Genomic DNA, 22413 nt, shown 5'->3' with positions numbered 1-22413 from the left:
ATGTTTTTTTTTTTTCCTTTTAATTTAGCTTCAGGCTCCTATTGTCCTCAAAATGGTTAAGATCTTGAAAGCTAAAAAGAGCAGCTATTTTCCTACGTTGAAGGACATCTTCCTGGCTGTGGAACATGGTAAGACCCTTGTTTCTCCCTTCTTTCTGAAGTCATTGTCACAATCTGCTTGTGATCTGTCCCCTGCCTGCTCAACCTGGACATCCACCCTTCTACCATGAGCGTGTTCATGAAGCGATTGCTATTGGCTCTTCTAACGAGAAATTCATCTCACCCTTTGTACTTTTTTCTCCAGCTATACTGAACTGATTTTAGTGTGTCTGGCATATAGGAGGTGCCTGCCCAAGTGGCTCCAGATTGATGTTTCAATTAGAATGCGTGCGTGGAGGGGGCAGGCCTTTTGTATTCAGCAGAAGGTAAATGAAAACCCTGGATAGAGATTTTCTACTCAACAAGTTGGGTTATGATTAGTTATTCACCAGTACAGAGCTCTGAATGTGCTTGATATCTAGCCCTTATTTAGCTGACAAGCACTCAAAGTCAAGTTGAAGTTTTGGTGAAGATTAAACAGAGCAGAGGGTTGGTTGGTTGGTTTGGATTTCAAATAGGTAATAAGTACATGTTGATCAAAACTAGAAGTTATAAAAAGGCATCCAGCTAAAAGTCTTTTCCTCATCCTTGTCTTCTTACTATCTAGTTTCAGGTCTGCCCCAAAATGATAACCTCCCCAGTTTCTTGATTTCTGCTCATGTTTCTTTGTACATGCTTAAGCAAATATGGATATTGCATGATACTGAAGTTTTAAATAATAAAATCAGAGGTAATGCAGACAAATAGCTTTTTTGACTCATTTCTAACATTAAAAACATTTTTTTCCTGTGTGACATTTGAAAGGTTAGGAAATACTTAAAATTAATTCACTTTGAGAACGTTTCGATACATCTTTAGGGTTTTTTCTATGAATTTTGTGTGAAAAGAGGGCGTAGGTAAAAGGGGAGTATTTGGGTGAGTGGCTCTGTCAGATCTGAATTCCTGTCCCAACTCTACTTACTGAGCATCTTAAATTTGCTAAGCCACTGGTTTTTCATTGGCCGAACTGGCACATGAACACCTTCCTCGCAGAATTGCTACGTGAGTTTATTATTTCAAAACCTTGTCACTATCAACATTTTGGGCCAGATAATTCTTTGTTGTAAGGGACCATCTTAGAGTGTAGAGTGTTCAGCAGCATCTGTCCTTTACCCACTGGCTCCATCCTGATTGTGACCATCAAACATGTCTCCAAACATTATCTGATGTCCCCTGGGAACAAGAGATCCCCTAGTTGCGAACCACTGGATCAGAGGCATCGTAAACGCTACACAAAGTACTGAGCACCTAGTAGGTATGCCCTCAATAAATAGAAGTTGTTGGTACTTTTTTTCTGTGTTAGGATGAGATAAACTTTTTTTTTTTTTTTTTTTTTTTTTAGACAATCTTGCTCTGTCACCTTGGGTAGAGTGCAGTGACATCATTGTAACTCATTGCAACCTCAAACTTCTAGGTTCAAGCAATCTTTCTGCCTCAGCCTCCTGAATAGCTAAAGGTGCATGCCACAATGCCTGGCTAATTTTTCCATTTTTAGTAGAGACAGGGAGTCTCGCTCTTGCTTAGGCTGGTCTTGACTCCTGACCTCCTGCAATCCTCCCGCCTTGCCCTACCAGAGTGCTAGGATTACAGGTGTGAGCCACCGCACCCGGCCAATAAATGCTTTCCATTGATACAGCTTCTACAGGAATGAATCCCAGGGATCCCCAGAGCCTTATGAGCATGCAACCTGGAGATTCAGAAAAAAAACACTTTTCAGTAGAACAAGTACCCCAAACCCATGGTCAGTTAGGGGTAGAAGCCTCTTCCCAAAGATTTCCTTGAGGCTCATGAAATCATCAGACATGCTGATCACATTTTAAGGGTACTTACTTACCTATTAGATGCAATTATTTAATTTTGAAATTGACATTGATAAAATACATGAACTTGAAAATGTGAGTGCATCTGGAGGAGAAAATAGTTCCTGAACCCTCTCTTTCTTCTCAGGGCTTTACTGTTAGGTGAACAGATTAATTGGTTACATCTCAAACAGAATATCGTGAGTGAGTGCAGTTCTGATTCCTGGTGACAAATTCAGCAGGGGGTTGTTTTTGTCTTTTGTTTTTTTGCCATGAATCTTTTGGGATAACATGAAAATAAGAATTTTCTTTGTTCCCTGCTTTCATAAATACAACCTATTCACAGTTAAGTGTATCTTTAAGGTTCAGGAGCGAAGTAAACTCTGATGGAGGTTTATTTAGGGTATATTAAAAGGACCAGTTTTAATCAGGAAAAAAAATTTGAATTTGGTTAAGCAGTCATTAATTATAGTTAAATATTTAAATTTTTCTTCATATCTATAGCATTTTTAAAAAGTATTTCTTTTACCATGCTTAACACTGTTCTTATTGAAGTAAAATTCATATAACGTGAAATTAACCATTTTTAAGTATTTACAGTTTTTCAGTGGCATTTAATATATCATAGTGTTGTACAACCATCACCTCTGTCTAGTAACAAAATAATTTCATCACCATACTTGGTGATTTTAACTTATATCCTTATTAATATAATTTTTCCCAATTATTGCATGTGTTACTCTCACAGGAAACTAGAATAAAGCAATAAATGATTTATTATTAGGGAAATGCAAATTAACACCACAATGAGATACCATACCAGTCAGAATGGCTATTATCAAGAAGATAAAAGATAACAAATGTTGACAAGGATGTGGAGTAAAGGGAACCCTTGTACACTGATGGAAATGTAAATTATTATAGCCGTTATGGAAGACAGTATGGAGGTTCCTCAAAAAAATAAAAATATAATTACCATATGATTCAGAATTCCCACTTTGAGGACACATCCAAATGATCCAAATGATTTGAAATCCATCGTTCAAGAGATGTCTATACTCCTGTGTTCATTGTAGTACTGTTCACAATAGCCAAGACATGCAATCAACCAAAGTATCCATCAATGGATGGATGAATAAAGAAAACGTGGTGTATATACACAATGGAATACTATTCAGCCTTTAAAAAGAAGGACATTATGCTAAGCAAGATAAGCATGGCACAGAAAGGCAAATGCCACATAGTCTTATTTATTACGTGAGATCTAAAGCAATCACACTTATAGAAGCAGAGAGTAGCATGGTGGTTATCAGAGGCTGGGAAGTGGGGGAATGGAAAGATGTTGGTCAAAGAGTACAAAGTTTCAGTTAGGAGGAGTATGTTTTTTGAGATCTATTGCACAGCATGGTGATTATAGTTAATAAGAATATATCATATTTCAAAATTGCTAAGAGTAAATTTCAAATGTTCTCACTACAGAAAATATTTTAGGTTGAATATGTTAATCAGACTGATTTAATCATTCCACATTACATACATATAACATTTTGTACTCAATAAATATATACAATAAAAAATAAAAAATAATTCAACTGTGCTTGTACCAAGTACCTAGGAGGAATTAACCTTCTGGTGGCGAAGCTTGTAATCCAAGCCATAAAGTGACAACATCGCAGAGATGTTTTATTCCCATAGTTTCCACAAGTTGAGTAAATTTCTTTAGACTCCAAGAGTATTTTCCTGATGGGTCTTCAGTCAGTTTATTATGCTACATGAGTAACTAGACCCGTGCTCTTCTGAATGGCTAAGTTACAGCCAGACAGTAAAATCTTTCAAACTGCTCATGTGTAGATTGAATGATAAGTAATATAAAAGGAAATATGACAATGTTTAAGGGTAGCCATGTTGTTTTACACAGTTCTCTCTCTTCTACTTGTGAAGTGAATTTAGAAGGAGGGGACTGCATTGCATTAATGATGGCCCTTTCTTTTCAGCTCTCCTCGAAGCCCAAGATGTGGAACTGCACCTGAGACCTCTGGGGAGACACATTCAGCGCCTCCAGGAAACAGAATTTCCACGGACTCGTGTATTCATCGCCCCATTGTTTCATACCATCTGTCTGATCTGGAGCCATTCCAAGTTTTATAACACCCCTGCTCGGGTTATAGCTTTATTGAAAGAGTTTTGTAATCTCTTCATTGACCAGGTATGAAGCATATAAAATAGGAACGATAAGAATCATTGCCACGAGGTAGGTTTTATTAGACTAGTGAAGAATAAGCAATTGTAGTATACAGTAAGAACACCATTTTCCTTTTATTTTTTCCCCCCCTCAGAAAAGACATTTATGGTAACAAAGGCCAGGTGACTTTTTAATCCTAAATGACAAGGGAGTTCAGGAAATAAGTCAGATGCAATCAAAGGACAAGTTGTTGCTGGGTTTTGTTTGTTTAATATCTCACATTTCTTCAAAGACATTTACGACAGCTTCCAATAAAACACAGATCTGCAGGGTACCTTCTTTGTAGCCGTCTGTTCTGTTTTCATAGGAACACTGGTTGATAGATGTCTTTTGGAAAGTGAAGTGAGTTAAGAGAATCTGGCACACACACACACAAAAAAAAATCCTAAAAAAAAGAGTAGGGAAATTGTATTGAAATCATTCTTATTCATTATTATCTTTAAAAAAGTCTCTTCTATCATTTTTTTCTCTACATTTTATCCAACTTGTAAAATGTTGTTGTTTTTTAAAACAATTGGACCACCTGCCTCTGCTTTCTTATCCTTTCTCTATATGAACAGTGATTCTTCTGTGTCCACAGTACCAGAGAATGTTACATAATTTGAGAGTGAAGAGATATTTTGATGCCACATAATCTAGTGGTGCTTAGTTGGGAGTGTCTCTCAGTCTGCTCAGGCTGCCATTACAAAATACCATAGACTGGGCAGCTTAAACAACAAATATTTATATTCTCATAATTCTAGAAGCTAGAAGTCTGAGATCAGGGCACCAGCATGGTCAGTTTCTGGTGAGGGCCCACTTCCTGGCTTGTAGGCATTTGGCTGCCTTCTCAATGTGTCCTCTTATAAGGCCACTGTCCTATTGTATTAGGACCCCATCTTTATAACCTCATTTAACCTTAATTACCTCCTCAAGACCCTATATATCCAGATACAGTCATATTGGGAGTTAGGCCTTCAACATATCTATTTGGGGGAATACAATTCAGATTTTTTTCAGATGAATTAAGGGAGACTTGAAAGACGATGATATTTGCTCAGTTTTCCCCAAGAAGTTAGGAGGAAAATCCAGACTAGCAGACAGGGCTGCAGAGGTGCAATTTAGAGTTTCTGGAGTATGATATTGAGTTGCTAAAATTTGTTTTTGCTTTCTGTCTGCTTCTGAAGAGATGGAGAGGTGTGTGGGAAAGGCTTCGGACTCAGACCAATGTGGATTCATATTTATTAATAATTGAACCACTTAGGGGAAGCTAGGTTACTTTTCAGAGCCTCAGTTTCTATATCTGTCAGTGGGGTTAATGCGTAGATCATGGCTATTGGGCAGATCAAAAGAGAGAACCTAAGTGTAGTGCTTGATATTTAATAGAAGGTCTGTAAAACCTAGCTCCTTTTTTGTTCCTTTGCCCAAATTATTGACTTACAAGCTAGTCGCATCTATTGATAGGAGATAAGAATAGGTTAGGTTCTTTTTATATTTTACCATCTCCTCTGATTTTGCTCTGTTTCTATTCTTCTGTTGTGCAGACTCAGTTTTGCTCTGTTGTTAAGCAAGTGCCCTGGGCCTAATGGCTTGGATATCCGTGCAAAACACCATGATCCTTGTTGCAAGGTCAACAACTATAACTGTCCCTTCTCCCAAACCCTTTTTAAGGGACAGTTTCCTTGAGAATAATTAAAACTGTTTCATTGCAGAGCTCTGTTAATGGATAAACCTCAGAGGTGGCCATTCTCTGGTAGAGATGGTTTATAAGTCCTGCTTGCCTTTAAGCCTGTAAACCTGGCCCCTAGCCTGTGTCAACAGCCAGAGTATGCCAGGCTCCCGAGAAAATAATGTAGCTGCTCTCGTTCCTTAGTCTGGCTTCTGTTCAAAGGTTTCATTGACCTGATTTCCTTGATTCTCCATGTGGCAGGTCCCAGACTTTGTAATAAGTCTGCCCCAAGATGTTAGGAATAAAAAAAAAATCAACAATGAGCCAAATTGCATAGCCAAGTTCCCTGAAGATCTAAACTCTTCCTCCTCTCTGATTGTTTGCTAATTTTATTCATTTTGTATATTTATTTGATAAACACTGTATAGTATTATTTTGCCAGGAACGTTTATAAGCCTGTTACAAAAATTCAAAAATTAGATCCTCATAGCAATACTATGACATAGGTACTGTTAGTAGCTTCATTTTGTGATGAAAAAAATTGAAGCCCAGAGAATTTTCCTAAGTTCACTCAGCCAATAAGTGATGGAGTTCTTATCCATTATACTATACTTTATATTCTAAAATAACAGTTTTTATTTCTAATTACAACATAATACATGGTGTGCTAATGATAATTATGGAATATTCTTATTGTACATTTGTAACAGTGGAAATAGTCCTGCAGTTCTAGCATCCTAAAATTCAGCATTTTTGATTTTTTCCTTTCCCATAAGCTTACGTGTATTTATGTATTTTATCATAATACAGTATTTTTACTAGCTTCTTGAACAATGATTTTGTTATTGCTAGATGTTTAGGTTTCTTCTGGCCTCCTGCATTGTGAATAGTATTCAGGGAAAATCTATACAAAGATCCTTTTCCTTTACTTGAATACTTGGCTTAATATAAATTCCTAATGTTTACAAGAGTATAATCTTTTTGTGGCTTTTGAGCAATATTTGATATTTACAAATTATTTTCTAAAAGAGTATATCAATTACATTGCTATTATCAATGTGTAAAAAGTTTTACTATAACGTGCCAGATTTGAGCGTTACCATTTAATAAAAAAATGGGTCATTTATTAGGTATTTAGGTGCTACCAGGTTGTTTTTTAATTTGTACTTTGCATGATATGTGTGATTACACATTTTATGTTTTTTTAAGTTTTTTTTTAATGTAAATATTCTTGGGGATACAAATGGTTTTTTGCTGCATGGATAATTGCATAGTAGAGAAGTCTAGGATTTTAACATACCTATCACCTGAATAGTGTACATTGTACCCAGTAGGTAATTTTTTATCTCACACCTTCTGAATCTCCAGTGTCTATTAAGTCACTCTGTATGATGATGCACACCCATAGCTTACCTCCCACTTGTAGTTGAGAATATGCGCTATTTGTTTTTTTGTTCCTGGGTTATTTCACTTAGAATAGTGGCCTCCAGTTCTACCCAAGTTGCTGCAAAATATATTATTTCACTCCTTTTAATGGCTGAGTAGTATATATGTTCTTTATAATTGTATTTCTTCTTATAGCCTCCATGTCCTTTGCTTTCATGAATTTATTTATTTATTTATGTATTTATTTATTTTTGAGACAGAGTCTCACTTTGTTGCCCAGGCTAGAGTGAGTGCCATGGCGTCAGTGTAGCTCACAGCAACCTCAAACTCCTGGGCTCAAGTGATCCTCCTGCCTCAGCCTCCTGAGTAGCTGGGACTACAGGCATTGCGCCACCATGCCTGGCTAATTTTTTCTATGTATATTAGTTGGCCAATTAATTTCTTTTTTATTTATAGTAGAGACGACGTCTCACTCTTGCTCAGGCTGGTTTCGAACTCCTGGCCCTGAGCAATCCACCCGCCTTGGCCTCCCAGAGTGCTAGGATTACAGGCGTGAGCCACCATGCCCGGCCTCATGAATTTATTGATCTTAAATTTTTTGTGAAAATTTCAACCCTTTGTATGTTACGTATTAATATTAGAGCTCACAAGCTGGCGTTCTATCAGCTACATTTGGCCCATAGATCAATGCAATATTTTTAATTTTTTTTTAACTTGAAAACATTATTGCTAATGCTTAAATTGATATGTTTCATTTAAATTCCAGCATTCCAGCCTCCACAGAAAAGTCAGAGACCTAGTCACACTAACTGTGCCATCCCCATTAATACTTAATGACTAGGTGCTTCAGGTGCCCCTTTAGATGGATCAGGTGCTGTCCAGGTGGCCATGGCCTTCACCATTTGCTGCTGTTTCTGATCTGCTTTGTTCATTTTCACTATGTGAGCGACCCTAATACTATGTCATTAAGTATGACATCCCGGTCATCCTTAGAAAACTTTGTTACTTTAAAAGCAAATGTGTTTTCTCTTCACTTGTTCTCTAACAGTGACCATTAGCACCATCAATTAGACCACAGACATAAAAGGCATCAGCTGGCCATCTTGTGTGAAAACACACACAAGCTTCAGTAATGGGGTCTTGTCTTAATGCCTTGCCTCTTTTCTCGGGCGCCCTTACTCTGCTCTCTGGTCCTTGTGAGTCATTACCACTGTAGGCCCCACCCCTCTGTTTCCTCTGTGGCTTGGCATTTCTATTATGGACATTGTCGTCTAGAAGATCTTCGGTGAGGAAGAGTTTAAGTCTGAGTAGTCAAGCTTGGAGAAGAGGCATCAGGACTGAGCGAAAGAAAGAATCCGTAAAAGTATATGGAAAAGAATAGAAAAGCAGCAGGAAGATAGGCATCAAATGAACATGGTATCATTGGTAAATTGGTTAGTTGATAATTGATTGACTCATTGATAAATAAATGGGTCAGCAATATTTTGGTTTGTAAGACCTCTTGAAAGGGGACCAGTTCATCCTAAATCTAGTGGCCTTTTGCTTGTTTGTGCTGCTGCCATTAAGTCCGAGATAACAGAGCTGGTATGGTTTGTCCAGAGGTCTGTCCAGAGGGAGCCTGTAGAGGCAGAAGAGAATTCAGAGCTTATGAGCTAAAAGGAATCTTAAGGTTCACCTAATTCATCACCCTCATTTTGCAGATAAAGCAACAGTTCCTCTGAGACAAGGTTGCTAATGTCACGCAGTGGTTAGTGGCCCCTCCCTGGGTCCCAGCCAGCTCCCCTGACTCCTGTGGGGCTTTTCCCCTCATGCTCCGCTGCCCGGTACAAGGATATAGACGGGGTTTTCTAATCCAGGACATTAAGTACTGTAACGTGTCTTAGGAGGTCTTGCTGTATGAACAGAAAGCTAGTTGGCCATGACTGTCTCACCTATGTGAGGGCCAGCCAGGAAGCACAGGGATGAGCAGAAGGATGGTTTGTCCGGGGGACATTATCTTAAATGTAGGTAATTAGGTAATGGGGTTGCCAAAACACAGAAGGCAATTGAGTTGTCTCCATGGATTTTTCAGCTTGCCTACAGGACATATTTATTATTAAAAATACATATAGACCAGACTGAGAAAGATTGAGAACCATCTCTTCAAAAAATAGAAAAATTAGCTGGGCGTGGTGGTGCATGCCTGTGGTCCCAGCTACTTGGGAGGCTGAGGCAGGAGGATCGCTTGAGCTCCAGGAGTTTGTAGTTTCAGTGAGCTATGATGCCACTGCACTCTAGCCTGGATGACAAAGCAAAACCCTGTCTAAAATAAAAAAAAAAATTTAAAAAATATAGATAAATGTATATAGAATATATCATATGCCATTACCAAAGTGTAAACTATTTTAAAACTCACACTGCCAAGGGATTACTGGTGGTTCTCTTCCCTGTCCTCTGTGAAATAGTAGCAGCCTTCATGTAGAGGTTCATTTTCTATCCAACCTGAGTGGGAAATGAGAGAATGGGCTGGGAACCCACAGCTGGAACTTGAAGGATTCTTACCAGTAGAGGTTTTAGACTCTGAATGAATGATTTTCTTATTGCTTTACAGATTCATGGCACACAGCCTATGTTGCAGGGAGAAGTGTTGCCACTGATAGGAGGTGGAGGGTCAACGTCTACATTTAGAAACGCAGTCCTTCCATCTGCTATGCTGAACTCGATGGCTTTCGTTGCATTCTCCATGGAGATCTTAAACAACTTTCTAAGCAACCACAAAATTAAAAGCGCACAGTTTAATCATATAATTTACATGAGGTTAAGATGCATCGGGAAGAAATCGTATATAAAGAACCTTCAGAATGTATAGGTTCTTGAGGGTCCTTGAAGAGGGGAATTGTGAATGTTCATCACAAATACGCAGAGAGAAGAGCTGGCAGTGCTAGATGATGGTGTCCTGGGAGTCTGTCCAGCGCTATCTGCTTGTATTTTCTTATACCTTTCTCCCCTTTCCTTCCCTGCTATTTAAAACTAGTTCGTGTGCCATATCCCCACTAGATTGTATGTCCTATAATGCTACTTAAGCCCCTAGAAAAGTTTGCTAACCTGAGAGAATTTCCAATGGTATACCCATCTAATCAGCTCATTCTCATCTTTCTAAGTGACCCTGTACTTCCAGGTAAAGAGACCAGATTTTACAAATCCATGTTCAGGTAGATTTCTCCTGCTGGTTTTTGTATTTCTTTATATGAAAAAAAATAATTTCCCAGAATATTTGCTGGTAGGAATAACCATGCAAATTCAGATTACACAATTGTCATGTCTATGAGGCTTAGCAAAAATGTTGTCATGGATAAAATGTAAAAATCCAGAAATACTAGGATCTCCTGTATATTATTCTAACTTATACAAGTATGTCATTAAAGCCCAAGTGTCTGAATTTCTAGAATTTGTGTTTCTGTTTCAAAGCATTGTTAGCCTTATTCTTGACATTGGTGTTTAAAAATGATCCATTGAAACAGAGATGGTTACAGTAAAAAGAAAACTATTAAACATGTTTTGACCATTGTTTCCTTTCATTAAATCCTAGGCAGTAGCTTACCTTTCACCTGAGGACCTTTTGAAGGGAGAAATTGAAGACTCCTTGGAAAAGGTGCAGGTGGCTGTTAACATCTTAAAGAATTTCAAAAATTCCTTTTTCAACTATAGAAAAAGATTGGCAAGTTATTTCATGGGAAATAAGGAGCTGAGACCATGGGATTTCCAGTCTCATCTGGTGTTTTGCAGATTTGACAAGTTTCTTGATCGTTTAATGAAAATAGAGGTATTCATTTATTGACTTTGTTTATTCATACTGTAAGTGGGTTCAAAAAGCGCATGGCTTTTCATATGATTCAAGGAATAGTTTATTCTTAGTCATAGGGGAAAGGTCTCTTTTTTATTGATTCTCACTAGACTTCACCAGGCCAATGCTATAAGGACAGTTTTGAAAGTTTTAATTTGACTTTTTAAAAATTCATTTGTGATTCTGTTATTACACTGAGTATAAGAAGTAAATCTCTTTGCATATCAGTGACCCTTGACTTAGAATTTACTAAGCTCCTGGAAGACAGCTGTAGATCGGGAAGCTGGAAACTAATCCCCTATACATGAATCCACTTTCCCCTTATGTGTTTAAAGCTTGAAATTGGGATTCATACCTAAAAGCCTGTCTGATAATTTAAAATTTCACACTATCTTTTAGTATATAAATATGTACTATGCTATAAAAAATACTAAAACCATTGGTAAAATAAAATACAGAAATATGTGCTCTGTATCAATATTTTTTAAATATGTAAAAACCAAAAATTAAACGAATACACACACACTCCTTTTATGTGGACCCCACTGGCTAAGGTTTTTAACAACACTTGAACTGATAACACTGCCTTATTTTCTTTGTAAAGCTCTTGCTAAGAATTTTGGGTTTTGTTGTTGATGTAAGACTTGTTGTATTTCATTAGAAATCAGAGCTTTATGGTTTGGAAATTCTCATGACTTCATCAGCCTGAATGCCTCTTAATGTCTCTGAATGCTAAATCCCCGATGAAGGGGCTTCCTTGACAGTCTCTTGAGCTCCCTTTCAATAAAGGAGCTGACTCACTGCAAAATGTAGGTGGCTGAGAACATGAGTTTTGGATATTACCTGGGGATCCGACTACCAATTAGGAGTACAAAATTAGGGGAGTCATATGTCTAGCTATGGTGAATTAGGGTTGCCTGTACTATTGGATAAGTTTTAGTAAATATGAAGATGTGAGTGTGATTTTTAATATTAGCAACTACTTTGTTTAATTAAATCATTAACATGTATTTTCTGTCATGTGTCCATTGACGTCAATTTTGCATGTTCGAAAATGTTCTTGATTTGAAACTTTAAAGTATTATTTTCTTAAGATGGTGGAAAGGTCTTTACTGTACTGTGTTTTTACCAAGGATATATTTGTGACCACATTGGAATTCGAAAAGCTGGAAAGACTGGAATTTGGTGGTGCCAAGGGAGCAATTTTAAATGAACAAATCCACGAGATGAGTGAAGAATTTATGGAACTCTGTAAAGTTTTTAAACAGAGCACTTATGACCCATCTGATTGCCAGAACATGGTAATATTTTTCCTTTGCTTTTTCATTTCATAGGAGCCAATAATTAAAGAGCTGAAAAGGAAGGAAAGCTGCAGTGGAAATAGGTATCATTCAGGCCAGCCTCTGTAGGACCAACAGAGGGTAAATGACTTGCCTGAGGTCTCTTAGCTACTTAGTGGTACATCAGGGACCAGATAATGCCTTTGCATTTGCAGCTTAGAACTGTGTCTAATAAACTCTGGACCTCAGTCTGGATTTGTTTCCTATTTGTGTATATTGGAAAGAAACTTTCCCCAGTACCTCATTTAGATCTGACTATCTGATGTCCATGTAACTCGTGTGTTTTATTTTAGCCTTTTCCTAAATCACTGGATTATTTTTTGGTTCATTCGAACATTTATTGTTTCACCCCATTCATTACATATATAATTAACATGTCTGTAGTCTCTCATGATTTTTGTTATTCTTTAGAGCTGTTTATAATTTCACATTTTCAACCTCAGGAAATAGGGGAGAAGTTTTCCAATTTAAGCTGCTCCTCTGTCACTTCCAGCTTGTTAGTAGCCAGGATGTTACCTGTGAGCATCCCTGCAGCTTAGGGTAAAAATAGCTTCATTTTAGTGATTTGCCAAGCACAGGGAAGCCTGAGTACAAAATAATGAAGATTTAGCTCATCCTCATTTTTTATATGGAATGTAAATTTATTCACTATCATGTTTATGTTTCGCCAAATAATCGATTCTTTGAAATGTACAAGTACAGTATGTTCGCTTTATAAGGATATAGTTAGCAAACTTAATTCCTCTAAATTGTGGTTAATCTAAAGACATGGAGTTAATGGTAGGAAGGCACCGTTACAGTGAGTGATTCCCTGCTAAACCAGGGCCCTATAATTTGTGGAAAAATAAGAGGAACTTTAAACCATGGTGATAAATAATCTGAGCTCTCCCCCAGAGCCTTGTAAGATGTCTGCTACTTGGAAGGCATTTAATAAGTGTATTCAGAATGGGACTCTTAGGGAAGCCAATGACAGTCCACATGAATGACCCAGTAGAGCAGGGGTCCTCAAACTTTTTAAACGGGGCCAATTCACTGTCCCTCAGACTGTTGGAGAGTGTGCACTTTGGGCCTGAGACAAGTCGGCTGCTAAGCAGGACAGGCAGCGGTAGCAAAAACACCCAGAGGATAAATGTGCTAGGTGGCCCACATGTGGCCCACGGGCCATAGTTTGAGGATGCCTGTTAGAGGAAGAATGTGCGAGTGAGCCTGCTTAAGACCCTCAGGGACGTTTGAGTGGCAGGAGAGTCTTGATTTCCTCACAGTTATGAAACCTGGCAGGTTCTCAGGGTGTCAGGATTAGAGAACTTGGCCAGGTGTAACTGATGTCACTGCCTTGGCAATGCCAAAGGCCCTGATTTTACTCCCGTCTCTGCCTAAAGCCTGCAGAGTCATGAACATGTAGGAATAGAAAATTCATTTGCTTTTGACATATATAACTGCTGGGTATTTGTATAATACTTTGGAGGCCCATTTCACTTTGCAAATAAGATGGGGAACACTTACCTATGATCTCCAGGTCTGGTTGGAGACATCAATAATCTTCCCTTGAAGTTCCCCTTTATCCTCCTATCTGATTATCTTGCTTTAGAATAGAATCCTTGACTTTGGCCACTCCTTAAAATTAAAACATGCATTAACTAAAAATGCATTTCATCAGTATACTTATGCCGAAAAAGACCTTTGCTTTTTAAAAGAGTGTCGTGGTTGTCATTGTTGCCTCAAAATATTGCAATTGTATGTTTTTTGGTTGATAAGCTGTTCATTTTGGTGGTTTTCAGTTTCATTCGTTGTACTTTGATTTTATGATGAAATCAGTTGGTAATTTTTATGAGACGTTATTTTAGCAAACTACTTCCAGCAGAGTACATGCTTACATGTGTATGTACATATGAATACCTACCCACGCCATGTCCTTCCCCTGCTGCTGCATAAGCCCCTGTGTGCCCTCCTGCCCCACTGACTGCACACTGGTGCTTACATAACAGGGAATGTGTCATGATTGGCTGTCCTGCATTTTGACATGGAAATGGTTTAAATATGTTCCAGTAAATTAAATGATTGCTGGTAATTTGCTTTTTGAACTGCTGTTATTTATTTCTCTTTTCATAAATCTCAAGCCTATTAATCAGCCTTCATTGGTAGGGCAAAAGTTCTTCCACTGCAGTCCGTTTACAGAGTGGGGATTTTCTCAGGTGTATCCATAAAAATTATTTGGAGTTGCTGAATTATTAATATTGAATGGAAAATTTACTTTAGGTATTTTTCATTGACATCTTCCTAAGGAACTGTTTGAGATCTAGACAATTCTCGGAAGAAGACACTTGCTTTCTTCCTTGTTTATGTTAAATGGCTAGTCCAGTGATACTAGATTCACCAGCTTTGCTTTGCTCACATTCTGTGGTGTTTCTTGATGAAATAAAATTCCTCAGATACCATTTTCCCCACTCAGTATGACGTTGGCTATGGGTTTGTCATGTATGGCCTTTCTTATTTTGAGGTATGTTCCTTCTATGCCTAGTTTGTTGAGGGTTTTTATAATATCATGAAGGGATGCTAGGTTTTATCAAATGCTTTTGCTACATCTGTTGAAATGATATGTTTTTTGTCTTTAATTCTCTTTATGTGATGAATCACATTTATTGATTTATGTATGTTGAACCCTCCTCGCATCCCTGGAACAAAAGCCACTTGATCATGACATATTATCTTCTTGATGTGCTGTTGGATTCAGTTTGCTAGTATTTTGTTGAGGACTTTTGCATCTACATGCATCAGGAATATAAGCAAAGATTGCAGCTTTTTTTCTTGAGGCTAACCCCTTGGTTCCACTTAGTTTCTGTTAATCGGAGCCAATTAATATGTATTGAGCAAGTGCTACACGCCAGGCATTGTACCATACCTTCACCACTTTCCTCCTCAAATTCTCTCTATGACCCTGACAGTGGTCTCTCAGGCAAATGACAGGTTCGGCAAATTACCTGAGATTGCAGTTTCCAAGTGGTGGAACAGAGATTCAAATCTAGAACTCTCAACCCCAATGCCTGCATTCTTTTCCCTGTGCCACCCTGGCTCTTTAGAATTCATCTGCTTCATGGCATCCTCATTGAAATGAAGGGAATAAGTTTGTCTGGGGGAACTCCCCCTAGCACCTGTGCCCTGAGATGGAGTGATCCAGGTTGCTGTGTCTGTTTTCCTGCTAGCTTTCAGTGGGAAGCTTGATCCAAGTACCTAGGCTGCCATTATACCAAAATCTAAACCATTTTAAAAGTAGTCATTTAGTCAATCTGTACTAGCTTATATTACAATTCCTACAATAGGTCTGTTGTTCTGTTCTTGCCTGCTGAACTATTCTTTTGCTATTACTTTCTGTAGTATTTTCTAATTTTAACTATATAGATTTCTTTATTAAGCATTTTCATATGTTTTGCCTGTGTATTTTTTAAGATGAAAGTAGTTATTTAAAAACCTTCCTTAGTCATTCTTTTGGAAAGGCAACATTTGTAAAAATTTAGTTCCTTTCTTCTTACCCTACCACCTTTTCCCTAGTCTTTCATTTTTTCTCCCCAAAGGATCTCTATTATGAGTTTCCTGTGTAATATTCCAGATATACTTGGTGTACATATTAGCATATACATGTGTTTATTTTGTTTTCTGATTTTGCACAAATGGAATCCTCTATACTTCATTTCTACCTTGCTTTTATCACTTAATGATATATTAATATGTTGACAGTTATTCTCTATCATTACAATAACATTACTCTTTAACTGCATATTATTGAATTGAATTTATGTACTATAGTTTGTGTTATTTTTAAGTGTTATTTAGAGTAGTAAATATCATTGTTTAAAAATTTAATTAGAAACTTCTGCTTCTGGAAAGATAGAGATGTACTTTTTCCTATCCCTCCCATTAATGCTAGTGAAATCTAGTGAAACACTGACCATTATATATAAAACATAAGAAGACTCTGAGAGGTGAAAAGAAGGCAGGTTGACTACAGACTCTGGGACCCAAGAAACAAAATGGTGATGAGTTTCTGGGTTATTTTAGGCAACTGGAGCTAAAGAGACTGGCAATCTGGAAATGTTAGTGGGCTCAGACAAAAAAAAAAAAAAAAAAAAAAAAACCTGCAATGAAAGCCAGAAGCCTGATCTGTCTCTCTAGCCAAAGGACCAAGAAGGGAGCAGTCTAGCAAGAAAAATGTGATAGTCTTTGCACTGTAGTCAAACATCACAGAAGAAACTATGCCCCACCACAACCCCTGCCAGGAAAGGCTGAGTGGCAACCCTAGACTTAAGCCCAGTTGGGATCAAGGTAGTCCAGCCCCCACCCCTACTGGGTGATGTCAGAGGTAGCCAAGTAGGGAACCATGATTTTTTTCCCGTCTTGCCAGGAATGAGCCTCACTCACTATGGTGTCTGTGGAAACCACGTAGCAATGCTGGGTTGCCTGCCTTACACAGCAGCATCCTCACCTGACTCGGGTGGTGTCAGCAGAAGCCTGGTGGAGAGTCAGGACTTTCACAATGTCCAAGTGGTAACGAGGCCACCCACACTGTGGCATCAGTAGAGACCACCTGGGGAACCAGAGCTCCTGCCCCAGCCCAGGCATAACAAGGAACGCCCTGCCCTTGGGCATGAATAGATGGCTGAGTAGAGAACCTGGACTGCTGTCCACACTTGACAGTAATGAGGCTAGAACAATGTCAGAGAAAACCAGCAACACAGGAGGTTTAAATAATATCCAGAGACCAACAATAATATGAAAATATCTAGATTTCAATCAAATATCACTTGTTATACTAAGAACCAGAAAGATAACTGAATGAAAAAAAGATGATCAATAGATGCTAACACCAAGATAATAGAGATGTTGGAATTATCTGACAAAGATTTTAAAGCAGCCATGATAAAAATGCTTCAATAAGCTATTATAGGTTGAGTATTCTTTATCTGAAATATCTATGATCAAAATGGTTTTGGATTAAAAAAATAATTTTGTAATATTTACATATACATAATGAAATATCTTAGGAATAGGACCCAAGACTGAACACAAAATTCCTTTGTTTTATATATATCTTATGTACAGAGACTAAGGTAATCCTACAAAATATTTGTAATAATTTTGTGCATGAAACAAAGTTTGTGTTAAGTATTTATATGTAGAATTTTTTACTTATTGGCATCATGTTAGTGCTCAAAGTTTTGGATTTTGGAGCATTTCAGACTTCTGGATTACGGATGCTCAACCTGTATGAATGTGTTTGAAACAAATGAAAAAATAGAAAACCTCAGTAAAGAAGTAGAAATTCTCAGCAAAGAGATTTAAGATAAAAGAAGAGCCAAATGGGATTTTTAGCACTGAAAAATATAAACATTTCCAGTGATTGGTCTCAATAGCAAAGTGGAAGAATGGAGGAAAGAGTCAGTGAAACAAAAGATAGAACAATAGAAACCACCCAATGTGAGCAACAGAAAATAGACTGGAATGAGCACTACCTCAGGGACATGTGAGACACTAACAGAAGAACTAATCTTGTCACTGGAGTTGCAGAAAGAGAGGAGAAAGAAAGTAGAACTGAAAAGGTTTCAAATAATGGCCCCAAATTTCCAAATTTGGAAAGAAATATAAACCTACAGATTCAAGAATAAATTAGAAATCAGTAAAAGAAAGATAAACCCAAGGATAAACACAGAGAAATTTACGCCAAGACATAATTAAACTTCTGAAATCTGAAAATAAATCTTGAAAGCAGTGAGAGAGAAATGACTACTTACAGAGGAAAAACAATCTGAATGACAGCAGATGCCGTATATAAATAGAATCATATAGTATTTGCCCTTTTATGACATGCTTATTTCACACTTCACATAATGTCTTCAGTCTTCATCTGTGTTGTAACGTGTACCTGAATTTCATTCCTTTTTTATTGTAAAATGCAAATAACATAAAATTTACTGTTTTATCTTTTTTAAAGTATACAGTTCAGTGACATGAAGTCATTTTTGTGCAACCATCCCGCAAGCCACCTCCAGAATTTATCATCCTAAAGCAAAGTGCCTGACCCATTAAGCAATAACTTCTCCATTCTCCCTTACCTCACCAGGCCCTGCTAACCACTATTTTACTTTCTGTCTCTCTACATTTGACTAAGTACCTCATTTAAGTGGAATTATACAATATTTGTCCTTTTGAGGCTTATTTCACTTAGCATAATGTTTTTAAGTTTTACCCATAAGTTTTACCCATGTTTTATTTCATTGTGTGTACATACTGCGTTTTGTTTGTCTGTTGATGGGTACTTGGATTGCTTCCACCTTTTGGCTATCACAGATAATGCTGCTATGATCCATAAGTGGAGTAAATCAAGAACAGAAAAGTAAATGCTGCATGTTCTCACTTATAAATGGGCCATTTCCATATCTGGGCTCTTATGAATATTGCTGCAATGAACATGGGAGTGCAGATGTCTTTACGAGGTAGTGATTTTATCTCCTTTAGGTATATACCCAGCAGAGGGATTGCTGGGTCATATGGTAGTTCTATTTTTAATTTCTTTAGGAATCTCCATGTTGTTTTCCATAATGCCTGTACCAGTCTACATTCCCACCAATATAAAAAGAATTATATACTATGTCCAACTGTGATTTATTCTAGAGACGCAAGTTTGGTTCAATAATTGAAAATCAGTGTAATCCACCTATTAATGGGCCAAAGAAGAAAAATTCCATGATTATGTTCATGGATACAGAAAATGAATTGGAGCACAGAGTGCTATGGGAACATTTTCACAGGGCCCCTTTTCAGAGGAGGTGAAAAGTAAACTGAGACCTTTCATATAAATAGAAAAGAAGCAGATGAGGAGTGGGTGAGAGAGAATGAGAATGTGATAAGGCAGGTTGGCTAGATCCTGGAGTGTGAAACTGGGGGCAGTGGCAGAGTAGTTAGAGGCAGTAAGTAGGGTCCAGACTATATAGGGCTTTGTGGATTATGCTAAAATCTTTGGTCTCTCTCCTAGGAAATGGAGGGATCCAAGCCGAGATTATGAATTGGAGGATAATGAACAAGAGAGAGACATAAGATTTCTATTTCAGAAAGATGATTTAGGCTGCAGTTTGGAAGATGAATCAGAGCAAGACAAGAGGCAGCGAGAGTAGTTAGAAAGTGGTTTACAGAAATCTAGATGAACAGTAATGGTGATTTGGACTGGGGTATGCCTAGAGAAGTACAGCATGGTGGAATATTCCAGAAGGAATTAGGCAGTAAGATTGATAGCACTTGACAGAAAGAGGAGTCAAGGAGGTTGCTGGGTTTTGTGTTAGGATATGTAGAAAGGGAAATAGCTTTGTAGAGAAGATGATGAGTTCACATTTGTATGAGATAAGTGTGAATTTTCTGTGGGACATCCCAAGGGAGAGGTCTTACGTGCTGTTCTAAGTTTGGTTTCAGGAAAGAGTGCGTGAGGTGGTAGGGGGTGAGGAAGAGTATCAGAGTGGAGATTAGCATTTTTTCCTCTCCGTGAGATATTTACTTATCTCTAAGTGTTCAATTAATGTTTGAAGATCTTAAATGGTATGTTGTTACCATACAGAAAAGAGGGATGAGTCAGGCTTGTTAAAACTTGTTAATAAGTTGTGTTTACCTTTAAAAGTCAATGGTCCTTGAATGAAGAGATTGCTTGGCTCTAATTCAGGAGCTGTGGAGACTTCTTGATGCTAAATATAGCATTGCAGTGTATGACACACAGTGTTCTAGAACTTTGTTGTTATACTTTATTTTTCAGTGTGTGTTGAATTCAGCATAAGGTGCTGTCTTGGTCTGTTCAGGCTACTGTGACAAAATACCATGAACTGGGTAGCTTATAAACAACAGAAATTTATTTTTTGCAGTTCCAAAGGCTGAGAAGTGCGAGATCAAGGTGCTGACAGATTCAGTGTCTGGCAAGGGCTGCTTTCTGGTGCATAGATGAAGCCATGTAGCTGTCCTCACACGATGGAAGGACTGAGTGATTTCACCCAGGCCTCTTTTGCAAGGGGCACTAATCCCATTGGTGAGGGTTCTGCCCTCCTTACCTGATCATCTCCCAAAGGCACCTCTTCCTAATACTGTCACCTTGGTCACCTTGAGGATTAGGATCTCAGCATTTGAATTTTGTCAGGACAGAAACATTCAAACCCTAGCAGGTACATTCCTTCGCAGAAACACAGCATCATAGTTGAGAGTGTGGGCTCTCAAGCCAGACTGCATGGATTTAAATTCTGGCACTGCCATTACCAATGGTGTGATCTTTGGCAAAAGATTTAACTTCTCTGAGTTTGTTGGCTCCTACAAACCTGTACCTCGTGTTGAGAATTGAATTAATAATGTAAAGTATTTAGAATAGAACTAAATGTTAGCTGTCAGTATTACTGTTATGATCATTATTATCAATAGATGGAGGCTCAGTTTATGGTGGAGGCAAAGGCCTTCATAATGTTTAATCTGTGGCATGCACTTCAGCGGTCTCTTGACTGCAAAGCACCAAAGTGTTTCTGAATTCCTGGGACGACTTCACTGAAGACAATGTACTGCAATAATATGAGAATGATAGTAACTCTTTTATTGCTTCAGTCTTTCTAATTATGGGAGTGGGTGGTAATGTATTAGGAGGAAACTGGGGGTTGTTAACTGCATTTTGATAAGAAACTGGGAAAATGGAAGAGTATTTATGTTTCCTCTGTATCACTAATGATACTTTCTTACAGATCTGTGGATTTTAGTTCTCACCTAAAGAAATAGTGTTTCCATGTAGGTTTTCCACTCCATGAAAAACAACAAACAAAACCATTTGTAGGGCCGGGCGCGGTGGCTCACGCCTGTAATCCTAGCTCTCTGGGAGGCCGAGGCGGGCGGATTGCTCAAGGTCAGGAGTTCAAAACCAGCCTGAGCAAGAGCGAGACCCCGTCTCTACTATAAATAGAAAGAAATTAATTGGCCAACTGATATATATATATAAAAAAAAAATTAGCCGGGCATGGTGGCACATGCCTGTAGTCCCAGGTACTCGGGAGGCTGAGGCAGAAGGATCGCTGGAGCCCAGGAGTTTGAGGTTGCTGTGAGCTAGGCTGACGCCATGGCACTCACTCTAGCCTGGGCAACAAAACGAGACTCTGTCTCAAAAAAAAAAAAAAAAAAAAAAAAACCATTTGTATTTAAAATTACAGATAGACTAAAGTTATAATGAGGATAAGCTTTTGTGTGTGTGTGTGAAAACCTTTTTCGTTTATAATCAAAATGGATTGGGAGGAGGAGAGCAGACTGATGGTTACATGGGAGAGTATGGACACAAGCACTGATGTTGGGGTCCGGGCTAGGGAATAAAATTGTGAAAACATGAGGTGACAGTGCTGAACATTCAGTGTCCCTATAAGGCAGCCACTTGCATAGTCAGGCATAGATCTTTCTTGATCTTCTCTGGAATCCTGCTATGAAAAATAAATTCCTTCAAAGAGGTAGAGAGAAAGAAAAAGTAATGTCATACTTATGTAATTGCTATTTTCACTGTTGGATTCTTGCCTGTAAACTAATATTTTACTTTGAATTTTACAGGTATTTGAAAGTGATTATGTTGCATTTAAGTCCAAAATTTTGGATTTTGACAGAAGGCTTGGGACAATCCTTTGTGAAGCTTTCTTTCACTGCAATGGTTTAGAAGCTGCATTTAAGGTTAGTTCTGAAAAAGCTATCATAAAAATGTTTTACTAATGAATAATTTAGGATGTTACATGAAAAGGTTGAATACATTCCTTTTTGATTCAGATAGAGTATTAACTAGATTAACTAGTCACATTCCCTTCAAATTCATCTCACTGAATAATAAACTGAATAATGCACTAATGAATAATGACATTTACTTTGGACAAGGTCATTTCAGGACATTTCACTATTGTTCTTTTCTTGCATTCATAGTGTTTTACTTCTCATTACCTTTAGAGCAAGCTTTGTTCTGGCCACTGAAATATTGATTCAAAATTAAGGCACAGTGAAAAGTGA

At 37.9% G+C, this 22413-nt stretch overlaps 1 protein-coding gene across 1 annotated transcript in view; it reads left to right on the top strand.

Annotated features, from left to right (window-relative positions):
- The window catches only part of DNAH11 (dynein axonemal heavy chain 11), a 311756-nt gene that overhangs the window by 8645 nt on the left and 280698 nt on the right, over nt 1-22413 (top strand). Inside the window, exons 5-9 of the mRNA XM_076006379.1 lie at nt 29-128; nt 3931-4142; nt 10781-11014; nt 12169-12336; nt 21970-22086. Coding sequence (XP_075862494.1) covers nt 29-128; nt 3931-4142; nt 10781-11014; nt 12169-12336; nt 21970-22086 — 831 coding nt within the window. The remainder of the gene's footprint in view (nt 1-28; nt 129-3930; nt 4143-10780; nt 11015-12168; nt 12337-21969; nt 22087-22413) is intronic.

Source organism: Microcebus murinus, chromosome 9 (genome assembly GCF_040939455.1).
Source record: "Microcebus murinus isolate Inina chromosome 9, M.murinus_Inina_mat1.0, whole genome shotgun sequence".
NCBI lineage: Eukaryota > Metazoa > Chordata > Mammalia > Primates > Cheirogaleidae > Microcebus > Microcebus murinus.
This window is presented reverse-complemented; position numbering and strand designations above follow the sequence as displayed.